Genomic DNA, 19,533 nt, shown 5'->3' with positions numbered 1-19,533 from the left:
AAACACAGTAGACAAGAGCTTCAACGGATTAATCCTAATAAAAAAAATTTATTGCATAGCATAACAAAGAAACTGTGACTTTTCAACTATCATAAGAGATTAAAAAGAAACTCTTTCTCTTCACTAAAATCTCATTATAGTTAATACTGTTTTGAGCTAACAGTTGGTACTTGTTTTCTGAACTGAAAAACTAAGGTTGGTGCAGGTCAAGTCAGGTATTAACTGTTCGATGGTGAGATCATATTCATACAGCCAAGAGCACATGCGGGATATCGATCATCTCATCTCTGACGTGCAAGCCAAGTGATATCTCTAACGACAAGAATTATAGCGATGGGCCGGCACAAAACTGGCTCAAACAGACTGGCTGTCCGTCCCTCTGTCTACCTAAACACTCCATTCGTTTCAAAGATTTGTGCTAATTAATGCACTCATCATGTATATTTGGTGCTGTGCAGGGAGAAGAATATGGGATTAGCTGAGCCCAAGAAGGCAAGAACAGTGTTGAAACTGCTATATAGATTGATGATGATATATATTTGGCATACCTTTCAGTAGTTGCCAATCACATCAGGGTTAGTTAATTAGTCATACTAGCTTAACTGACAGCAGTATACTTAATTATCCAAGCCATGACTGTGTGTTCTGAAAAGGTGTAGTGTGGTGGATGTACCCAGGAGCTACTGAGCTAGCCACATTGATGTGGAAGCTTCTAATTAACGGTACTAAGAATAAACAAAGGGGGAAAGTATTTTCTTGTGAGTTTAATTAGAAAGGAAGCAGGAAGCAATGATTGGTTGAGCTGGATACCTAGTCCTGCATCAACAGAATTATGTAGGGATCAGTTATTATACTCTGCTAACTGAAACAGCCACTGATGACTGTTAAGCGAAAATGATATTATATCCCTGTCTTTCGCTTATGCTTATTTACTAGCTTTGACTTTTATATCAATAAAAATATATATATATATAATAAATTATTTTTCACTTGTAAATATATCATTTATTTTTTTTATGGAAAAACCAAACAATCATCCTCTAGATTGCTGAAATCACACGCATGATAACACACGGTATATGCAAATACAGTCTTCATTTATTCATCATTTTTTGGCAGGGCTCGTAAAATCTCACTCCTAAAGCGGAGACCGGAGTGGAGGTATGGAGTGATCTGAATCCAGCTCCACTCATCTAGTTTATTCTTTCAGAACACTATAGCCTTCTCCGGTTCTTCCCTCCCTTTTCGGGTGGAGCTAGAGCCGTGCCAAACAGACCCATAGCCCTATATATTTTAGAGTTCGAACAGGTAACACACAGCACACACAGATTGTACAAACTTGTCCAACTACTGTTCTTGATGAAAATAAAGGCACTACCACACAATGTTTCACACTTCAGATAGAAATAGCTATCTCAAGTGTGAGACATCTGTTCAAAACATCTCACGTTTCACGTGTGCTAGGACCAGCATCCAGCTTCATGTTCTGCATCCTTAGCTTTCTCTCCTCAGAAAGTAGCTTTGCAAACCGTGTGAGCATGTCTGCATAGGTCACATGGCCATGAAGGTTTGGCAATGGCTCAATGTTGTTTTTCTCACACTCTTCCTTGCTTAGTGGCTTGTTGAGAAGATTTTCTCCTATCTTAACCAACTGTTGAAGATGATCCTCCGTTGAGAGGTCATTAGATATTGCCCCTATTGGGATGTTGTGATCCTGAACAAAATATAGAAGTTTTTATTACAATTTTTAGCACACAACAAATAAATAATGGGCCTTGAACCCATGACACTAGACTGTAAAAAGCATGGATCATGTACCTGGACGCGCAGTAGTTGGTGTGAACATCCAATTGCACTGAAGAGGTCTGCAACAAGTGTGTCAGCCATATCTGAGCTGGCATGGAAGAACATATTGAGCAAAGGCATTGTATCTTCTCCACCTATCCATCGAAAAACGCCCCATTTGGCAACATTTCTTGCATCAAACATGATATCATTCTCTGGCAGACCAGTACCCAATGATATCACCAGATACTTGCGGTAATCCAAGGGCTCGGTTTCAGGGAACTCCTCGCTCTTCCGCTTGATCTGCTTTGTTATCTCACCCATGGCCACCAAAGTCTGTCAAATTATAGTACCTCAAGACAAGTTTGCATCTTAAATATTATCGCGTCCAGTTTGGCACTAGAGGTTGATGTTAAGTGTGCGCAAAACATAATGGGAAAAAACATATTGCATTAAGTATAGTGCACATGGAAATTTAAACCTAACAGAAGTTAACTTCAAAAAAATGCCAAAGAAAAAACATACTGGATTGTTTGCTGCCATGCCACCATCAATAATGTTGAAGCTTTGTGATGCACCAGTGCGATCCACGGTTTCAAAATAGTGTGCAGGGAGAAAGGTTGGTGCCGCAGATGTACCAATACATACATCAGCAAGACGAGCATTTTTTAAGGGCTTATGTCTCGCCTGGATCATAGTAGATAAATTAGTTCACCCTTCACCCCTAAAAAGAATCATAATGTGGCATGATACACTAAGTTCACAGAAGGAACCTTGAATGTGCTGAATATTATTGGCTTTACACACTTCACATCAAAAGTGGGAATCACAACATTTGTCAATGTTTCTTTCATCCTTGTGTCGCCAAGAAGATCATTGATTAGTTTGTGCAGGTATTTTCCATCATACTTTGGTCCAATGACCATCTTTATGATGCCCAAGATGTTGAAGAACCAACCAAAAGTTCCAGTCCTGGTTGCAAAATACATTTGACAAGATACCTTTTGTATTTCATAGCTACTTAAAAATCAATCAACAAGAGAATACTTCAACTCAAATTGACTTACTATAAACACTTAAATACAGTCATGGCTTCTCTACTGACCTCAGATGGAAATACACAAATATGTAATTTCAATTTACAAAGCTTATTATAGTATTAACTGAAGCCTGTAATACATACTTACATGTGCGGGAAGATGTAGGGGGAATGCTTGAGGTAAAACGGGACAATATCCTTAGCCTCACAGCACGGTTGCTTGGCATTGCCCGGTGATGGAGCTGCTAGCATTCCTGCAATAAGCCCACCTGTGCTTGTGCCGGCGATGACATCAAAGTAATTTGCAATCCGAGCATCCTTCCCATCAAGCTCCTAGAAGAGCAAAACAAAACAACAGGCAACAAGTAAGGTACTGGCAGACATGAGCAGAGATAATGTTAGTCAAAGAGACAAAGGACTCATGTTGGTGAAAGGTCAGATCAAAATTTCAAGGTGAGAAGAAGTTACTTTGACTGAAAGGATAGCGATTGTACATGAGATAGAAATCAAGAAATATAGGATTGACCTGAAGTTTAGATTCAAGGAATAACAGCATAACAGCCGGGATGATACCCTTCACCCCACCTCCATCAATACTTAGAATTGTGATCATGTTTCCCTTGCTTGGTGGTAGGCATGCAGAATTCTTCTCCATGGCAAAGGCAAGCAAGTCAGCTCTTGATCACTTGCAAATTTCTATCTCTGGTAGTGTTTCTCGACAAAGGAGAGCTATTTATAGGTGATGAGGCAAAAAATAACTCAGGATGAAAACAAATAAATGTTAACTTTGTACCACAAGGAATGTTTGTACATACTTCACACTCAAGCATTCAACATCTGCCAAACTGCTGGCAAACTTATCTAATCTTGTCCGTGCATTGTATGCATCTTCTTCCAATGGTCCAGTAAGATATGAAATTCAGATATCATTGACCACCTACATGTTTTGTCACCTTTAAAACACCACTTTTATATTGTAATTTTGGCTCTAGTTAACAACCCATGTGATCACACACTTTTATGTCCTGCAAGTCATGTTAAACCCAAACTGTAACCGACAATCCAAGTAAACATTCACACATTCTGGTACTATCCCACTCTGTTCTTTAGTACTCTAGACTTGCCACTTTATTGAAACTTTTAACTTTCTATATTTAATTTTGTATGTAGTAGGGGAAAAGGAAGACAATTGAAATTTGAACAGTCACACCCTTCATGCATCATGAGGGGCCAAAAGCACTACATTTGCATGAGTAAACCTGGTTGCCATTTTATGGCTACAATTGTTTCACTTGAGGTGGAAAGAAGCAGCATATAAAAGCATTTGCAATTAAAATGACATGGACAGCATAACATGAGGTTAAGCCAAGTTATCACTTCAACATTGGTGTCCCCAGAAAACATGAGTGGGAATAACTACAAGATAGCATTACACTCTACAAGAAGGTAGACTAGCAGTCTAGCACATGGCAAAATTTCTGAAATAATTGCATGGCTGCCCAGAATAGTTGGATTGGTTAAGAGAATGGGCACACCACGAACAGAAAAAGATGCAATACAACTAGAGGTACAAGAGTTGAACATGATCCTAGATTCCCAGTACACTGTACTTCGAGAGTAGGAGACCTCAGGGAACTATGTTCCGTATTCATCCTTAAGCTTCAGGTCTAAATTGCAATTAGCAAAAGTTTCATGTTCAAATTCCATGTCAGAAAGGACATAATTGGCCTCGTGTTCACCTGTAAGAAAATAATAGGTCTGTTTCAGCAGTTACCCAAAACATAAAGATTTTGCATGCACCAGCATATGTTGAACGTCCCAAGCAACTTTCTAATATAAATAAACTTAGTCAGTCACAAGGCCTCCTAGAAGAGAGGAGAGCAGTTTGCATAAAGTTTATAGCAGTGGCTTGTTCTCTTTGAAGAAGAAAGAAGGCCCTGGATTGATGAATCTGAATTCTGTGGTTCAATTGATTTATAGAAGGTTACTAGAAAACCCTCTAGTTTAGTAAATTGCCAGCGACGGATATGCATGTGGCAGTGCATGTAAGAGGTGCAGAAGAAGGGAAGGAGGAGAACCTAGTCTTGAGCTTAAGTATGGCTTTGGAGGAAGAAATTCTGTGTCAAGATCCAATTTTGTTTTATCTTCAGGATCCACCATGCATGCCTGAAATATAAAAATAGTGCAATTATCAACTGAAAGTACACAAATGCATAGTACTATACATTATCATGGGCTCATGGCATTAACAGAACAAGTTCAGCTTGTACACATCACAATTCCTACCCATTAACATAACAAGTTCAGCTTTCTGCATATCACTATTACTACGCATAAATAATCCATCTCATAAGAGTCACAAAGTGGTAGGCGAGGATAGAAACAGTAAGCCACTGTAACCCTTAATCCAATTCCAGAACACTGTGCTAAGATATCGGCTAGTCAGAGAGAAATGCTTAAAATCAGTGGTGGCAACAATTCAAATGTTTTCAAGTTTCAACGATTAATTCCTTGTTTACTGACTTTTACCCCAACCTTAAGATACTTAAAGACATTAGTCTTGTTAATTGTGTCACATCCATCAGGTGCACCGATTACGTTTCACAACACTATTGAGCTACATTATACTCTACCTCTGAATGCACATCAATGTCATAAAGATTGTCCATGGAGAGTTTCATGGTTCGCATTGCCTTCTCCACCTTCTTCCGTATACCTGAATCACGGATTCCACAATAACACCAAAAAAGGCATCCCATTTGTAAGGATTATGCACACAGTTGAGGTGAAATCTTATCACAATTGAGGTTAAGAAGAGTTTTTAAAAAAAACTTACGCTCTTCTCGCTTATCACTGAGCAGTTTCTGCATATCATTGCCCGTGAAACTGGCAGCTTCAATCCCGTCCTTCGCCCACTCGCAGCATTTCATCCACTCCTCGTCGCTCAGATAGCTCGGCTTAACCAGATTCTTGGATCCACTGGCTGCCGCCGCGGCGGCGGCGGCGGCTCTCCCTCCCGCGCTTGCCGGCGGAGCCTTCCGTGCTTTGCTGAGGTCCCCGAGGGCTTTGCGCTCCTGCCGCCCCACCGCCCTCGCCGCGGCCGCGGCCCCGGCCTTCTTGCCGCCAATCCCTTTCGTGTCAAAGAGCAAGAAATCAGCACGCGCAAGAACAAGAAGCGGATTCAGAGGATGGTAGGAGCAGGATAATGACCGCGGAAGATCGGCAAGTTCTCGTCTTGGATGGCGATTGGAGCTCGCGAAGCCATGCTGGAACGAAGGCAGGAGAACCTATTCACCCAAACAACCCGAGGAGTTTCAGCGATTCTTGCAGCATTTTTTTTTACTAGCAAACGTTGCATAAATCCGAACGAAACCGGCAGGTTAAAAAGTTGAGTAAATGCGAGGGCATCGCGAAATTCACCAAACCGCAAGATCCGAGGGAAAGTTGAATCTTTGGAGGTTTGGGGGTATCACTGCTTACCCGGAGGAGGAAACCGCTGGAATGAGTGAAGAGAAGGCTTCAATCTGAGGTGATCAGCGGTACTCCCTCCGTATATTAAGATGTTTAATTTTTTAAGTTACCATTTGTTTTACTTAAAAAAATTATAAAAAAATTATTTATTTTACTTGTGACTTACTTTATTATCAAAAGAAACTTTAAGCGTAACTTATCATTTTTTATATTTGTACTCAATTTTTGAATAAGATGAATGATCAAACGTTAGAATAAAAAAGTCAAACATCTTATGTTATAAAACAGAGGTGGTATACAGTGAATGATTATTATCTAATATTTTCAGTTATCTAAGGTATAAACGAATGATTTACTACTAGCTATAACAATATTCAGAAGGTTACTTTTATATAATTCTTTTTACAAAACACACAGTTCAGGTTCTGTCCATAATAATCCACAGGGTGATTGTTTGGTTGAAAAATCCAAACGGCATATTTGTAAATGAAAAATAATTTGTTAATAAATTTTATATATGTATTTTTGACGATCTAAAATCAAAACTTAAAAATAATATTAAGTAAAACCTTAAAATCAACTTTAAATTTAAGGTTAAAAAATTAAATTTTATGTTAAAAATAAGCCGAAGCGAAAAAATATGGATACACGATTGGAAAAGATGCAGCCTGAGGTATCATGCCAACACACGGCCAAGCGATGTCTGAGTGACAGAAATAAAGTGTAGACACATTTTACATTTTGCTGAACTTCAAAGCAAAATTTTGATGCATTCTCTGGACATATAATACAGATTCATCCATCAATTTCACAAAAGCCTATACTTTTATTACCTTGGGTCTCTCTACAACAGTAACAGAAATTTGTACAACTTTTCGAGAAATTTACACTCAGAAGAATATCAAAAATAGAAGGAACAACGAAAATAAACAGCTCGGAAGAAGACTTGTATCTGTAGACGTTTCTGTATAGAGGCTTGGAAATTAGTATCAGGTTTTGGCGCCATTGCACCAACCTATCGTCCAGCCGCTTTCATGAACTTGTCATATGGGCTTGCAGGTGGCAGCCTGAAGGACCGATCGGATTCACTTGATGCTGAATCGCTGCGTCGCATGCGATTCTTCCTCATCGATTGCATCTCAGGCTCGGACCGAGCAGATGACTGCAAGATGTTAATGAGTTTTCAGTGACATTTTCAAAATTTTGAACACTGATGGAAAGATTTTTCTGACAAGATGAACATGCCTCATTTGTTTCCTGTCCATTTTCTGCAGTCGAGCCATGGGAATCAGTCCTCGAGTGTTTGAAGCTCAGGAGAACAGACATCTTCTGTTGCTTCTCCATGACTAGGGCTTCGCATTGGCTCTTCATTTGATCGTAAGGTACAAGATTGGCAGAAACTGGGGCGTTAGCAACCTGCCTTGCTGTCTCATGAACCTGGAAACGTCGTTTGATTACTTACAGAGAGCGATTTTCAGGTGCCATTATTATAAACAGGAATGGTGTGTACCGATTCTATTAGTTGATTGACGTTTAGAACATCTGATGAAGCCATAGATCCAGATGTCTTCCTGTCAGACTGAGATCCACTATGTTCAAAAACGATGTCGTCATCATCATCCATCTCACAAGGAATGACTTCCTGAAGGCACAAAGGCATGCAACCAAAAAGGTTAAGACAGCAGCATTTATTTATTTATTTTTGTGGGGAGACAACAGCAGTATTATAATAACACAAAATCAACTATTTGTAAGGGACCAGTATGAACCTCATCAAAACAATGGTCATCCTTTTCGGCATATGTTGAACAGGAGTGTGGCGTCTCCATGAATAGTGGAGCACCAAGAGGGAATGAATCATCCAGGGAAAACTCTTGAAGAAGCTGCTCTTCTATACCATTAAACTTCTGCGATTTGCAGTAAAGAAACACTTACTCATCAGATAACTTCTTTATTGTGAACAGATACATCAAGAAGACATGCTCTGATAATGCAATTGTGAATGTGAATGTATTACCTCTGATAAATTTCCAAACTTCTCCTTGAAGTGGGATATCACAATTTCTTTTAACTGTGTATCATTTTTATTTACAGAAGAAAGAAAATTATGTGCATCATTTTCATCTTCTTCAGAACCGTAGATCATCCCACCGTTAGATGATTGTCGTGAAGTAATAACAAGTCTGGTATCATCAATCAGGCAAAGATGAGGGTCAACCTACAAAAAATATCAATAAGCATCTCATTAGGAATTCAGACTAAATTGAGAAAATATGTCACTTTAGATATACTCCCTCCGCTTCATATTATAAAATATTTTGACTTTTTTAGTTAAACTTTGTTATGTTTTAACTAAGTTTATAGAAAAATGTAGCAACATCGACAGCACCAAATTAGTTTCATTAAATCATATTTTGATGGTATACCTTTTTGTGTCAGAAATGTTGCTAAGTTTTTCTATAAATTTGATCAAACTTAAAGAAGTTGACTTTGGAAAAGTCAAAACGACTTAACATGGAGGGAGTATAGAGCATGCACATTTGAATGAAATGTTTACAAGGTGGGAATCAACAAACCATTTTCTCCGGAACTGCTGCTTTCACAAGATGAATGGTCTGAGGAATATCACCAACTTTTGATGAGAAGATTAGCATTGCTGATGCCATTGTATACAAACACCTCCTACGTGATGGCTGCAAACCATCTTTATTCACAGTAGAAAAGGTAAGAGTAAATCAAGCAGGTATGAAACGGCTAGATTGATATGAAATATAATGATTCGAATGGAAAAATTGGATGTGATGGCTAAAAAATAGATACTGAGATTAAAAAAAAAGATATTCCTCTTTGTTAAAAACCCTAGCTGGTGTCAGTTTTTTTTTTTTGCAACACCATTTTGATGTCAAAAGGCAAAATTTAAAATAATAAAGAGCAGGTAACTGCAATTAAACTTACTTTCTTTGTTAAGGGACATCTTCCTGAGAGAGAAGGCCAACTGGAAACATCGAACCAGTGCTGCATGATTAGAGCTCTGCAATGAAAATTCAATGGTCACACTCATGAACATAGCATGCAACTTCAAGTCCAAAGGAGAATTGGCATCACTAATCAAAGGCAAACTAGCAGGGACATCTAAAAAAATGTTAGTCATGCTTCTTACATCAATAAAATATGCAAAAGAATCTATCATGTGTAAAAAAATGGAGTAAAAAGTTTATTTAAATGAAATACTCCATGCCAAAGAAAAAGGAAACAAAAACCAATATCTTATCCCTTTGGCCATTCTTTGATAATTTCAAGGCATGCAGAACAACGTTATAGCCTAGTGTGAACAAAACTCTTTTGCCTATTGTATAACAAGAATCTACTAGATTGAGTGTAACTTACTTTTGTCATTGAACACAACAAAGCAATATTGTAGGTATGGCACATTGCTTCATAATTTGCTGGCGAGTTATCTTCTAGAGGTGCTTGACTCCAAATTGATGAAAGTAGGAGAACAAGTTGGTTACTGTTCAGCTTCATAAACTTAAGGTTCTGCGACAGTGGAAGAGAATAAGAAAATGTGTCAGGTAGATATCCCAAAGCACCAAGGCCAAAAAATACCAAGTTCAACAAGAATACTTGTTAGAGTACATACTTCATCTTTAAATGACGTAAAACGGTACTCGTTCAGACATGGACTCCCCTCAGGGTTATTCCTTGTATTTGGTTCTGTATATGTGTATCCATTCTCAGAGCTAACTACAGTTTCGGATTTTACATTATTCTGCAATGGTTCATGGATCCTGCTTTTGGTTCGGACTCCATCCATTATGTTCTCAGAAGAAAAGGCAGAAAGAGCCAACAGAGTGATGCTCTGTGAATCATTGCCCTTCACTGGGATAGGAAAACTTATGCCCGACCATGGGCATAGAAGTGAAGGTGCAATAATGGTCGATAGGACACGATGTGAACCAACCCTTGTCTTTTTGTCTGGGTGCATCATTGCTAAGAGAAGCTGGTGAAACAAAGCTTCAGGAAAGGCCTGAAATATACACAAGGAATTGCCAATTAGCATTGTTGTTCCATAGCAAAAATATTTCTCCTGCAATGATGGAGATGCTAGAAACTTGCCTTTTGATTGTACAATGACTTGTGGATTGAAGCTGCTATTTGCACTGTGCGAAAAACAGATGAAATTGTTGTTCTGGCAATGGTGGCAGTACAAGAGAGATTCTCAAGCATTACCCCCACCATGTCAAGAACAGGCCCAACATCACCAACCTATTCAATGAATTAACAGCCTCTAAGACGTCTTTGATCAAATCAAAATGCAGTAATTGTAACAAAAAAATAATACAGGATAATAAACCTTCTCAGTTAATTGCACCAAGCACTCCTCCAAGGCCACATAAAGTGCACTGTTCCACTTGTCAACATCATTTTGAGCATTTGGTGTTTCAACAGCACAATGCATACATTTGCGTAAGTGCTTTATTAAGTCACTGGTTGCACTTGCTATTGTCACTGACACCTTCAACTTTGCATGTTTTGCAAGAAGCGAAGCAACCTTTAGAATGCTTATTTGCTTGGTAGGCTTCTTGGCAACACTCTTATGGTCTATGTGCTTTATAGTAAAAGATAAAAGCAAATGGCCATTTTGCCCTGTTAAGAGAACAGGATTTAGAAGAGTACTAATTATAAACACTAAAGACACCAAATTATGTACCTGAGAGAAATTACATGGGTGAAAAATTATGTACCTGATTTGTCCATCAGTGTCTGCATTTCTTGTAGAATAGAAAATGCGATCCCATTTTCAGGAGACCAATAGTTGTGGCTATCAAAAAGGCGGAAAAGAGGATCAAGAACACGCCGCACTGTTGTTGCCTCCTTTGCGATACTAGCCATATTACGTAAGCAAACTCTTGCCCAATGTGCTGGATTTTCAGATGCAGACCTGTTAACACTCTAAGTCATTAAGATGACAATGGCACAAAACGTGTATGGAAATGGGCCATTAACTTAGCAGAAAATCTCACATTGTATCAGATGCCACTTTGGCACTATTTTGCCCAGATACTGGCAATCCATTCAGACTTCCATTGATTACCAAGTCGTCGTCATCCTGAAGTCTGACAACCTCTTTTATTGAGAGAGTTTGGTTAACCTCATAACAACTTACTATCACGGAGACAACCTGGGTTCAAGAATGAATACAGAGATAAATCAGAATCCTTACTTGAGTTTCTGGCGCAGTTCAATTGAAACTACCATGCTACTTTTCTCCTATACTAAGTAGGCTAGAGGTATTTCAGAATTCATTGATGTAGTATCTTTAGTATTAATGGCATGAACCTGTTTATGTTCCAAAGAATCTTATACCATGCCAACCATTAATGAGAATTAAGTCTGAACATTCTACTCCAACACAGAGTGATAAGGACTTACTTCATCAAGCTCCATGGAAATGTGTGAGTGGTCACCCATGTATTGGACCTGATTACAGAGTGGTGGACAAGTATATTAGGATTTAAAAATTCAATCTAATCAATAAAGTAGTTTGATGGCATCACTAGCAAGAACCAGTAATGCAAATATAGGATTATCTGTTAGAAATTCTCAAGCAGTATGAATATATCCAACAAAAGAAAAATTATATTCGCAAAGCACATAAATTTGTATAACAGTTCAAAACAATAATACCTTGTTTTGTTCTACATTATTGCTTCTGGTGCAACAAATGACAAATCTACTGTAAAGTAGCCCTAATTGGCTAGCTTGCTGTTCATAAGACTACATTATCCATTTCAGTAGACTGTCTTACCATAGAAGCAAGAGCCTGAAGTGCAGCACATCGGAGACGGAACCCTTTGTCATCTTCCCTTAGTTCTTGATTAATTTGGCAAAGTTTTGGTATAAGGCCTTCCAGATTAAACATATGTGTGCTGTCAACCTACATAAACCTAATTAAAACCAAACAGATGGCAAATTTCTAGCAAATAATGTAGGCACAAATTGTTGCATGTCAATAACCTGGCCGTTGAGGAAGTCAACAAGCATTAGACAACCCAGCACCCGCAAATCATCACTCATTCTCTGGTCGAGAAGAGTACGAACAACGCTCAATGTGCTAGTGGCCAGCAATGGTCTGAATCGAAAATAATATGTTCAGTACAGCGTTCAGTACAGCCACAAACATTTGTCCTGTGTGCATGAGTGGCAGAAGAGAACAGAGCCTTTACACTTACATATGGTCCTTGCATGAACACAGAAGTTTCCTGTATATACATGGAACAACTTTGGCCAAGATGAAATTCTCATGTCTCAGTTCTTTGTAGAACCTCTGCTCAAGGAACTCTGTGATCTGCAGACAGAGAAAAAAAAGGTAAACGCAAGTTCTGGTTTCACAAATTCAGTCATCTCAGTAAATCCTGCTTAAACAGCCTAAAATCATTCCAATTAGTGATCGGTACCGCAGCAAAAGTGGATTAGCTGTACTCTTGCAAAAAATTACCTTCACACTAAAGCAATGCAGTGTAAACCAGTCATTGCGTGGTTACTCTCAGTACCTATCAAGATTCAAGACTGCTTTCTGAAATGCTGCATTCAATTTATTCAAATTTTGGGTTTCGATCTAAACGACACAAGCAATAGATTCCATTCCAATAAAAAACAGAGAGGAGATTACATCTATATTACCTTAGGTATCCGCGTCGGATTTCTCGAGACATAATCGCAGAGTTTTCCGATCCTCCTATCATTCGGCTCACCATCCTACAACAGCATGGAATCCTCAATAATCAGCAAACCATCCACACATTGCACCAATATATGCAGAACTACAACTAATATCAGAAACGGCTAAAATGCCACCATGTATGTAACAGGCAAGACAGGATTCACCATACCGGTGGAAGCTGGTAGATCTCTGAGATGATCTTCTTGTACCGCTTGACGGGCTGACGGGAGCGCGCCCGCAGCGAGGGGCAGAAGTAGCAGAGGCTGCTGCAGGCGGGCAGCACCCGCCGCGACATCACCCCCATCTTCTTCTTCCTCCTCCTCCTCCTCCTCCTCCTGCTAGCCGCGGGGCCAAAAAGGCCAAATTTTTGCAGCAACGCAGAATTTGACGACTCCAACTACCTCTTTGCTGCGCTAACTCCAAGAACTAAAGCTCTCTTCGATCCAGCAACGCAGAATTTTTGCAGCAGATGGGGGTTGGACAGCCGGTCGCCTTCTCCCCCTTACCACGCAGCCAACCAAGACCCTTCGGATCCAAACCAAATCAAAGCATCAGAAGCTCAGAATTCTCCCCCTCACGTTTGTTGGACTTTTTTGACCAACTCTAATCCGCGTCGAGAACAAAGGGAAAAAAAAAAAGCAGTTGTTTCCCCGGGTCAAATCTGCCGCGAACACCCCAAAAAACGCAGCAAAACCTCTCCTTTCGGCACTGGAACCAGCCAAGAAATCCGAACCCGAATCCAGCCTCCTCCCAAAGATCAAACCTTTTACACGTCGTCGTCGTCCTCCTCCTCCTCAGATCGCCTCCAAATGCAGGCGAGGCGGCGAGTAGCTAGAGCTCCGGTCGCCGTCTCTCTCTCCGCCGCGTGTGGGCGCAGGTTGGAGGCAACGGTCGCCTCACTGTAAATTTGGCAGTAGCAACCCGCTGCAGCTAGCTGCTGGATCAGCGCAGCGGCGGTGGCGGAATATTCACGAGGCACCCGATGCGAGCGCGTCGGGGACCTCTCCTCGCGGCTTTTACTCCAGCTCCGCCGCCGCCGCGGCATGCGAAAAGGGGATTTCCGGGGGGCTTTTCGGGGAAAAAAGCGGCGCCTTGTTCTGAAATTTTTCTTGTCTGGCAGCTCACCCTCTCCCTGCCCCCTCCTGTCCTCCAACAGAAACGGGTAGGGCACGGTACACGAGGCATCCATCCTCCGGCCGGCCGCTGCAGGCATCGAGACGGCCATCGAACAGTTGAAAGTAAATAACTTGTGAATACACCTTATGTATATTTATTGTTATTGTTCTATGTAAAAGATAAAAATATGTTATGATAAATAACTCTAAAATTTTATTTTAAATTTTAATTTTAAATTTTATCTTACAATTAAAAACAAACGCGAAAAGAAGCATTTTAGATTGGCAACGTAGCAGCGGTAAAAGGAACATTTAACTATTTGTCATGTGCTGAGTTTAATAATTTGATTTATGACATGTGAATCCATGACCTGACACATAGTCTAATCGTCAAGCCATTAAATATCTCACGGTAGAACAGACAATTGACACGACGTATTTTGCTTCTACTCATGTTTATTAACTAAATTTTAAATTTTAAATTTTTATATTTGAAGTTGATTTTGAGGTTTTTACTGAGTTTATTTGTCTAACATTTTCGCTTCTGTTTATGCTTATTAGCCCAAATTTAAATTTTAGCCTTATATTTTTAAGTTGATTTTAAGGCCTTTTATCCACTAAGAATACGTGTGTCGATATATATAAATTTTATTTATAAATTATTTCTATGAATAAGAAGGTGTTTAGTTGGGGAAATAAAATTTTTGGGTGTCGCATCAGACGTTTGACCGGATGTCGGAAGGAGTTTTCGGACACGAATGAAAAAATAAATTTCACGGCTCGCCTAGAAACCGCGAGAAGAATCTTTTGAGTCTAATTAATCCGTCATTAGTACATGTGGTTATTGTAGTACTTATGACTAATCATAGACTATTTAGGCTCAAAAGATTCGTCTCATGATTTTTTATAACTGTGTAATTAGTTTTCGTTTTATCTATTTTTAATACTTATCTAAAGGTTCGATGTGATGTTTTTAGGTGAAAATTTTTGGAAACTGAAGGGCTTTAAGTAGACTTTTTACACGACCACCCTTGGGGCCTGCGGCTGCATCGTCCGTCCTGCAGCAGCAGCAGCAGGGATCGGTGGCTGTTGCATGATCCGAGAGAGCTTCGTACCCTGTCACTCTCGTCGCTCGCTCGCCGAGGCAGGTCGGGCACTGTCTGTCGCGCATCAAGAAAGGAACGTGTCCTTCTTTCTTCCATACGGCATGGGGGCCCACTCGCTGTCACGGCTGTCCTGTGTGTCCTTCTACTAGGGCCTTAAATTCTCTGCCTCGTTGGGAGCTAAGGCCTTCTTTAGTTTCTAAATTTCTTTTCCAAAAACATTACATTGAATTTTTGGACACCTAAATAAATCATTAAACATAGATAAACCAAAAAACTAACTACACAGTTATAGAAGAAATCTTGAGACAAATCTTTTGAGTTTAATTAGCTCATGATTAGCCATAAGTGCTACAGTAACCAACATGTGCTAATGACGAATTAATAGGCTCAAAAGATTCGTCTCGCGGTTTCTAGGCTAGCCGTGAAATTCGTTTTTTCATTCATGTCCGAAAACCCCTTCCGATATCCGGTCAAACATTTAACGTGACACTTCTCCTAAAACTTTTCTCAATCTAAACACCACCTAAGGGTCGTTAGATGGAGCACTGTGCAGTTGTGCACTGCTCTCGGTTCTCGCTAGTAGACTGGAGAGCAATCGGACCAGTGGAATAGTTCATTGAGATCACCTGGGTTAGATTATACTAATTTTATTTAATTTTTAGTATGATCTTAGCTATCTAAATAATACAACAATGAATTTCATCGAAGATCATCGCGTCGGTGACCCGTCTAGTGTACTGTAGCTCTGCCCCGATACTAGTGATAGAAGAACAATCCGAAAAAGTCACAAAAATACACAGTAAATTAAGTCGTACGCTACAGTACTCTGATTTTAAACACGGCAACTACAGGGAAAAAAAGTGAAAGTACTATAGCATATGTACTATTCATCGGTACTGTAGTGATCAATCAAGCGCATCGGCTGCGGATCAAATGGCTGAAAAGCACCCAAAGTCATAGTACTATTTATCTCTAACTTTTCGATGGAAAGTTAGAGAATCCTATTTGGTAGAATAAGACTTCCCAGAAGACCGTGCGACGAGATCATTCAAGTCTGAAGAAATTTGAAGGCTAATACATGAACCCATGGATGGTCAGCGACAACGTCCTTCTGACTTTTATCTCAGAGAGATGGTGTGAGGTAGGTTTGACGTATTTTTGAAGATGTAACGAAAGTTCTCCTTATCTCGATCAACAACATCGGAATAATATAGTTATGTCATTAACTTTTGATTCATTAAGGTTTACTTCCTTCCTTTTAAAATTTTATTTTTGGCCCATCTGGCTTGCCCTATCAAAGATATTTATTTTTGAGTAATTATTGTATTGTAGTTGGATAAAGTAGAGAATAAATACACCGGTATGAAAAGGTATGAGACAAATACGTCGGATTTGAAACAATAAATGATATTTTTAGTGAATGTAGCCTTGTATAGGTATGTATAGCATAAACTAAAAATATAGTCTTTTGAGGATGAAGAAAGAACTCATTAAGTTTTACTCTCTATGTTGCACCAGTAGTACAAACCAATATAAAGACACAAATATTATAATGTCGTTTATCTTTTTAAATCTCAATGCATTTATCTTTTAGTTTTCAAATTTCAATCAATTTGTCACCAACTTTACCAAACTCTAATGCAATGATGGCTCAAGAAATGATTTTTTTCATGACAAAAAAGGAAACTAAAAATAAAATCTTTGTGGACGTAGGTTAGTACTACTTCCTCCGTTCCAAAAATAAAAATAAAGATCATTTTTATGCTCACTTCTTTATTGCATTGTAATTTATAAAAGTAGAGAATAAATACATTTGAACTAGATAAAGTGGAGTGACAATTGCATTGACAGTTTTATTTATTTATATTCCTTTTGTTTTGATTGGTATGTGTGTAACGGGTGGAAATAAAGTTATTTTTCTATTGAGAGGGTACAAAATTTATTTGATTTTCAGAGAAATTTCTATATTGGAGGTTCATTTTTAAAACATATCGTTTAGCTGCCTGTGAAGCTTGCTCACTAGAAACGAGAGACGATGTAGTACTGATGTTAAGAAGTTAAGAACACACAGATATATACTCTTAATGGCACTTGACTCTCTTTTGAAGATGGGGCAATGACACTTAACTCTCTTATTATAGATTTGAAGAGAAGGCAGGTTAAATACTGATGATGATCAACAAAAGTCAGGCCACTCACCTCAGCTTCACCTATAGCTAAAACTCAACTTTAGTGGCTTATTTAGCAATAAAAAATAATTTGAGGGTAGAGCTTTTATGTATGTATTCTTACCTATTTAAAAAGAATTGTTAGAAAATTAACTATGATGAAAAATCCTAAATTCAACCTAAAATAATCTTTTCTACAACTATTTATGTTCCAAGCACGTAAAGATCGATCTTAAAAGGCACTAAAATAAAATTATATTTTTTTGATATTTCTATATATATATATATATATATATATAATAGAAAATAGCGATCAAAAATTTCAATCAATACATTGTTCTTGCTTAAAACGATAGGTGTTATAAAACCTCAGGTTATAAGCCATGGAATGGGTACTACTAATTACCAGTACTCCAGAACGTGTAGTACTAGTATTAGCAATTGTCAGAAAGGGTTACATGGTTTAGCTTTGGCCCCTACTTATTTTACAAATTTAAATTCTAAAATTTAATTTTAAGGTTTATTTATATTGTTCGTCGTGGTTTATTTTTACTACCATATTCGCTAACTTCGCCTTAGGCTGAAAGCAGCACAGCGAGGAGACGTTTCCATCATCTCAGGAAAGCTCAGAAGGGAAGGGCACGGCTGGGTTATTTCGCTCGACTTTTATTAGATGTTTTCTGGTTCTTTCCGTACATGCTTCCCAGCGGTTAAACCGTATACCTTTAAAAAAAAGTCTTACGCATAGAATTCTGCCATCTGACTTAGCAGGTTATATTTTTAACTCTATAATATTTAATTTCATATTTTATATTACTAGATAAATATCATAAAATCGATATGGTGCGAACGCAATAGACGAGTTTTTCGGGGGGAGAAATTGCAACACGCGCATTTGATAGACAAAATAGGAAGAAATAGCAATGTGGGCTTTCTGTGGTGCAAATCATCTTGCGAGAATACACAGTTAGTGTTTCTTTCACTTTTCTTTATTCTTCTTCCTTTTTCCATCTTGGGCTTTAAGGGGGTGTTTGTTTCTATGGACTTATTTTTAGTCCCTAGTCACATCAGATGTTTGGACACTAATTTAAAGTATTAAACATAGACTGACAAAAAAAACTAATTTCACAAACGAGAGCTAATCTGCGAGACAAATTTTTTAAGCCTAATTAATCCACAATTAGCAAATGTTTACTGTAGCATCATATAGGCTAATCATGGATTAATTAAGCTCATTAGATTCATCTCGCGAATTAGTCTAAGATTATGGATGGGTTTTATTAATAGTCTATGTTTGATACTTTAAATTAGTGTCCAAACATCGGATAGGGCTAAAAAATTTAGTCCCATCTCTAAACAACCCCTAAGTCTATGTATATACTGCTCCCCTTGCTAATATAAAGCTCACCGTTGCCCCGGCTTGGTTTAAAAAAAAATCATAAAATCTGGTAATTTTTCGTTTTTCGATGACAAAAGGAACAGAGCTGATGTTATAGCTCGTACTACTACTACCTGCGTATCTCTGCAGTATTTGCACAGAAAGTCAGTGATGTGACTAGTGTACAAAACATGCCGGGATGTCTGCCTGTCCTGGGACGTGGCACGCCGTCCAGTATACAAACACGGAGTACTAGTACGTGCTGTATTTGACAGCACAGCATGCAGGGAAGAAGAATTCAGCAGCAAGTCATCAAAAAGGGCAGCGGGTGATGGATACCAGGCAGGCGCACGATCTGCCAGCGCTGCTAATCAATCTCCATGTGCCTACCAGTACCAGACTTTACCTAACAGCCTTGTTTATGGGAGGGTTCAGGTTCGATCAGGACAGGTGTTGTTTTCATAACTAAAGCTCCATTGATCTCGGAAATTACTTTTTTCTTTGACAGAGCAATGTTCGCAACAAAAAGAATCAAATAACAAAATGACAAGGCGGGATGGCATTCACGCGTGTGACGTCCTCGCCCAATTGGATATGACACGTGTAGTGGATGAGAGCTGTGTGCATGTTTAGTCTAACCTTGCTAGTTTAGCAAGAATTGAATCAGCTTATAAGGACTCACTCATCCAACCATATCAATTCCGAATGGACTATATTCCGTATGAAAATATAAGTGAGATGGCATGT

The 19,533-nt window shown here is 38.8% G+C and overlaps 3 protein-coding genes across 6 annotated transcripts; all 3 read right to left on the bottom strand.

Annotated features, from left to right (window-relative positions):
- Positions 1 to 1,093: 1,093 nt before the first annotated feature.
- LOC102710644 (patatin-like protein 2) lies at positions 1,094 to 3,552 on the bottom strand. The gene is made up of 6 exons (XM_006645111.3): positions 3,351 to 3,552; positions 2,973 to 3,157; positions 2,559 to 2,757; positions 2,311 to 2,472; positions 1,819 to 2,121; positions 1,094 to 1,714 (listed from the first exon to the last, which is right to left on the bottom strand). Exons 1-6 carry the CDS (start codon positions 3,477 to 3,479, stop codon positions 1,445 to 1,447), a joined length of 1,248 nt encoding a protein of 415 aa, XP_006645174.1. The 5' UTR covers positions 3,480 to 3,552; the 3' UTR covers positions 1,094 to 1,444.
- A 564-nt stretch (positions 3,553 to 4,116) lies between these two features.
- LOC102710354 lies at positions 4,117 to 6,334 on the bottom strand. Of its 3 annotated transcripts, none has more exons than XM_040519825.1 (6): positions 6,305 to 6,334; positions 6,035 to 6,111; positions 5,661 to 5,954; positions 5,458 to 5,540; positions 4,903 to 4,990; positions 4,117 to 4,563 (listed from the first exon to the last, which is right to left on the bottom strand). In XM_040519825.1, exons 2-6 carry the CDS (start codon positions 6,087 to 6,089, stop codon positions 4,460 to 4,462), a joined length of 624 nt encoding a protein of 207 aa, XP_040375759.1. In that variant the 5' UTR covers positions 6,090 to 6,111; positions 6,305 to 6,334; the 3' UTR covers positions 4,117 to 4,459. The 3 variants fall into 3 exon arrangements, with proteins under 3 accessions (XP_040375759.1, XP_040375760.1, XP_015690666.2); XM_040519826.1 differs by having other exon boundaries at positions 6,245 to 6,310; XM_015835180.2 differs by lacking the exon at positions 6,305 to 6,334 and having other exon boundaries at positions 6,035 to 6,234.
- A 669-nt stretch (positions 6,335 to 7,003) lies between these two features.
- LOC102710074 (protein SEMI-ROLLED LEAF 2) lies at positions 7,004 to 14,020 on the bottom strand. Of its 2 annotated transcripts, XM_006645109.3 has the most exons (20): positions 13,783 to 14,020; positions 13,189 to 13,544; positions 12,980 to 13,054; positions 12,529 to 12,644; positions 12,314 to 12,428; positions 12,105 to 12,233; positions 11,729 to 11,776; positions 11,320 to 11,477; positions 11,041 to 11,237; positions 10,650 to 10,942; positions 10,412 to 10,561; positions 9,936 to 10,322; positions 9,683 to 9,832; positions 9,251 to 9,326; positions 8,872 to 8,999; positions 8,313 to 8,513; positions 8,065 to 8,202; positions 7,806 to 7,937; positions 7,541 to 7,732; positions 7,105 to 7,457 (listed from the first exon to the last, which is right to left on the bottom strand). In XM_006645109.3, exons 2-20 carry the CDS (start codon positions 13,321 to 13,323, stop codon positions 7,311 to 7,313), a joined length of 2,967 nt encoding a protein of 988 aa, XP_006645172.2. In that variant the 5' UTR covers positions 13,324 to 13,544; positions 13,783 to 14,020; the 3' UTR covers positions 7,105 to 7,310. The 2 variants fall into 2 exon arrangements, with proteins under 2 accessions (XP_040380215.1, XP_006645172.2); XM_040524281.1 differs by having other exon boundaries at positions 7,004 to 7,457; positions 13,189 to 14,020.
- Positions 14,021 to 19,533: the final 5,513 nt, after the last annotated feature.

The sequence above is a fragment of the Oryza brachyantha genome, chromosome 1, assembly GCF_000231095.2.
Source record: "Oryza brachyantha chromosome 1, ObraRS2, whole genome shotgun sequence".
Taxonomy (NCBI): Eukaryota; Viridiplantae; Streptophyta; class Magnoliopsida; order Poales; family Poaceae; genus Oryza; species Oryza brachyantha.
The sequence above is the reverse complement of the archived record's forward strand: the minus strand, read 5'-3'. Positions and strand labels throughout refer to the sequence as shown.

Excerpts from the sequence above, each read along its gene's own strand:
- LOC102710644 (XM_006645111.3), bottom strand. The coding sequence starts at position 3,479 with ATGGAGAAGAATTCTGCATGCCTACCACCAAGCAAGGGAAACATGATC. Across the intron at positions 3,158-3,350 it reads TCCTTGAATCTAAACTTCAG|GAGCTTGATGGGAAGGATGC; the intron begins GTCAATCCTATA and ends TTGCTCTTCTAG. Across the intron at positions 2,122-2,310 it reads GCATGGCAGCAAACAATCCA|ACTTTGGTGGCCATGGGTGA; the intron begins GTATGTTTTTTC and ends ATAATTTGACAG.
- LOC102710354 (XM_015835180.2), bottom strand. The coding sequence starts at position 6,182 with ATGCAACGTTTGCTAGTAAAAAAAAATGCTGCAAGAATCGCTGAAACT. Across the intron at positions 5,955-6,034 it reads GAACTTGCCGATCTTCCGCG|GGATTGGCGGCAAGAAGGCC; the intron begins GTCATTATCCTG and ends TTGACACGAAAG. Across the intron at positions 4,991-5,457 it reads ACATTGATGTGCATTCAGAG|GCATGCATGGTGGATCCTGA; the intron begins GTAGAGTATAAT and ends TTTATATTTCAG.
- LOC102710074 (XM_040524281.1), bottom strand. The coding sequence starts at position 13,323 with ATGGGGGTGATGTCGCGGCGGGTGCTGCCCGCCTGCAGCAGCCTCTGC. Across the intron at positions 11,478-11,728 it reads TTTCCATGGAGCTTGATGAA|GTTGTCTCCGTGATAGTAAG; the intron begins GTAAGTCCTTAT and ends TCTTGAACCCAG. Across the intron at positions 10,323-10,411 it reads AGTCATTGTACAATCAAAAG|GCCTTTCCTGAAGCTTTGTT; the intron begins GCAAGTTTCTAG and ends TGTATATTTCAG.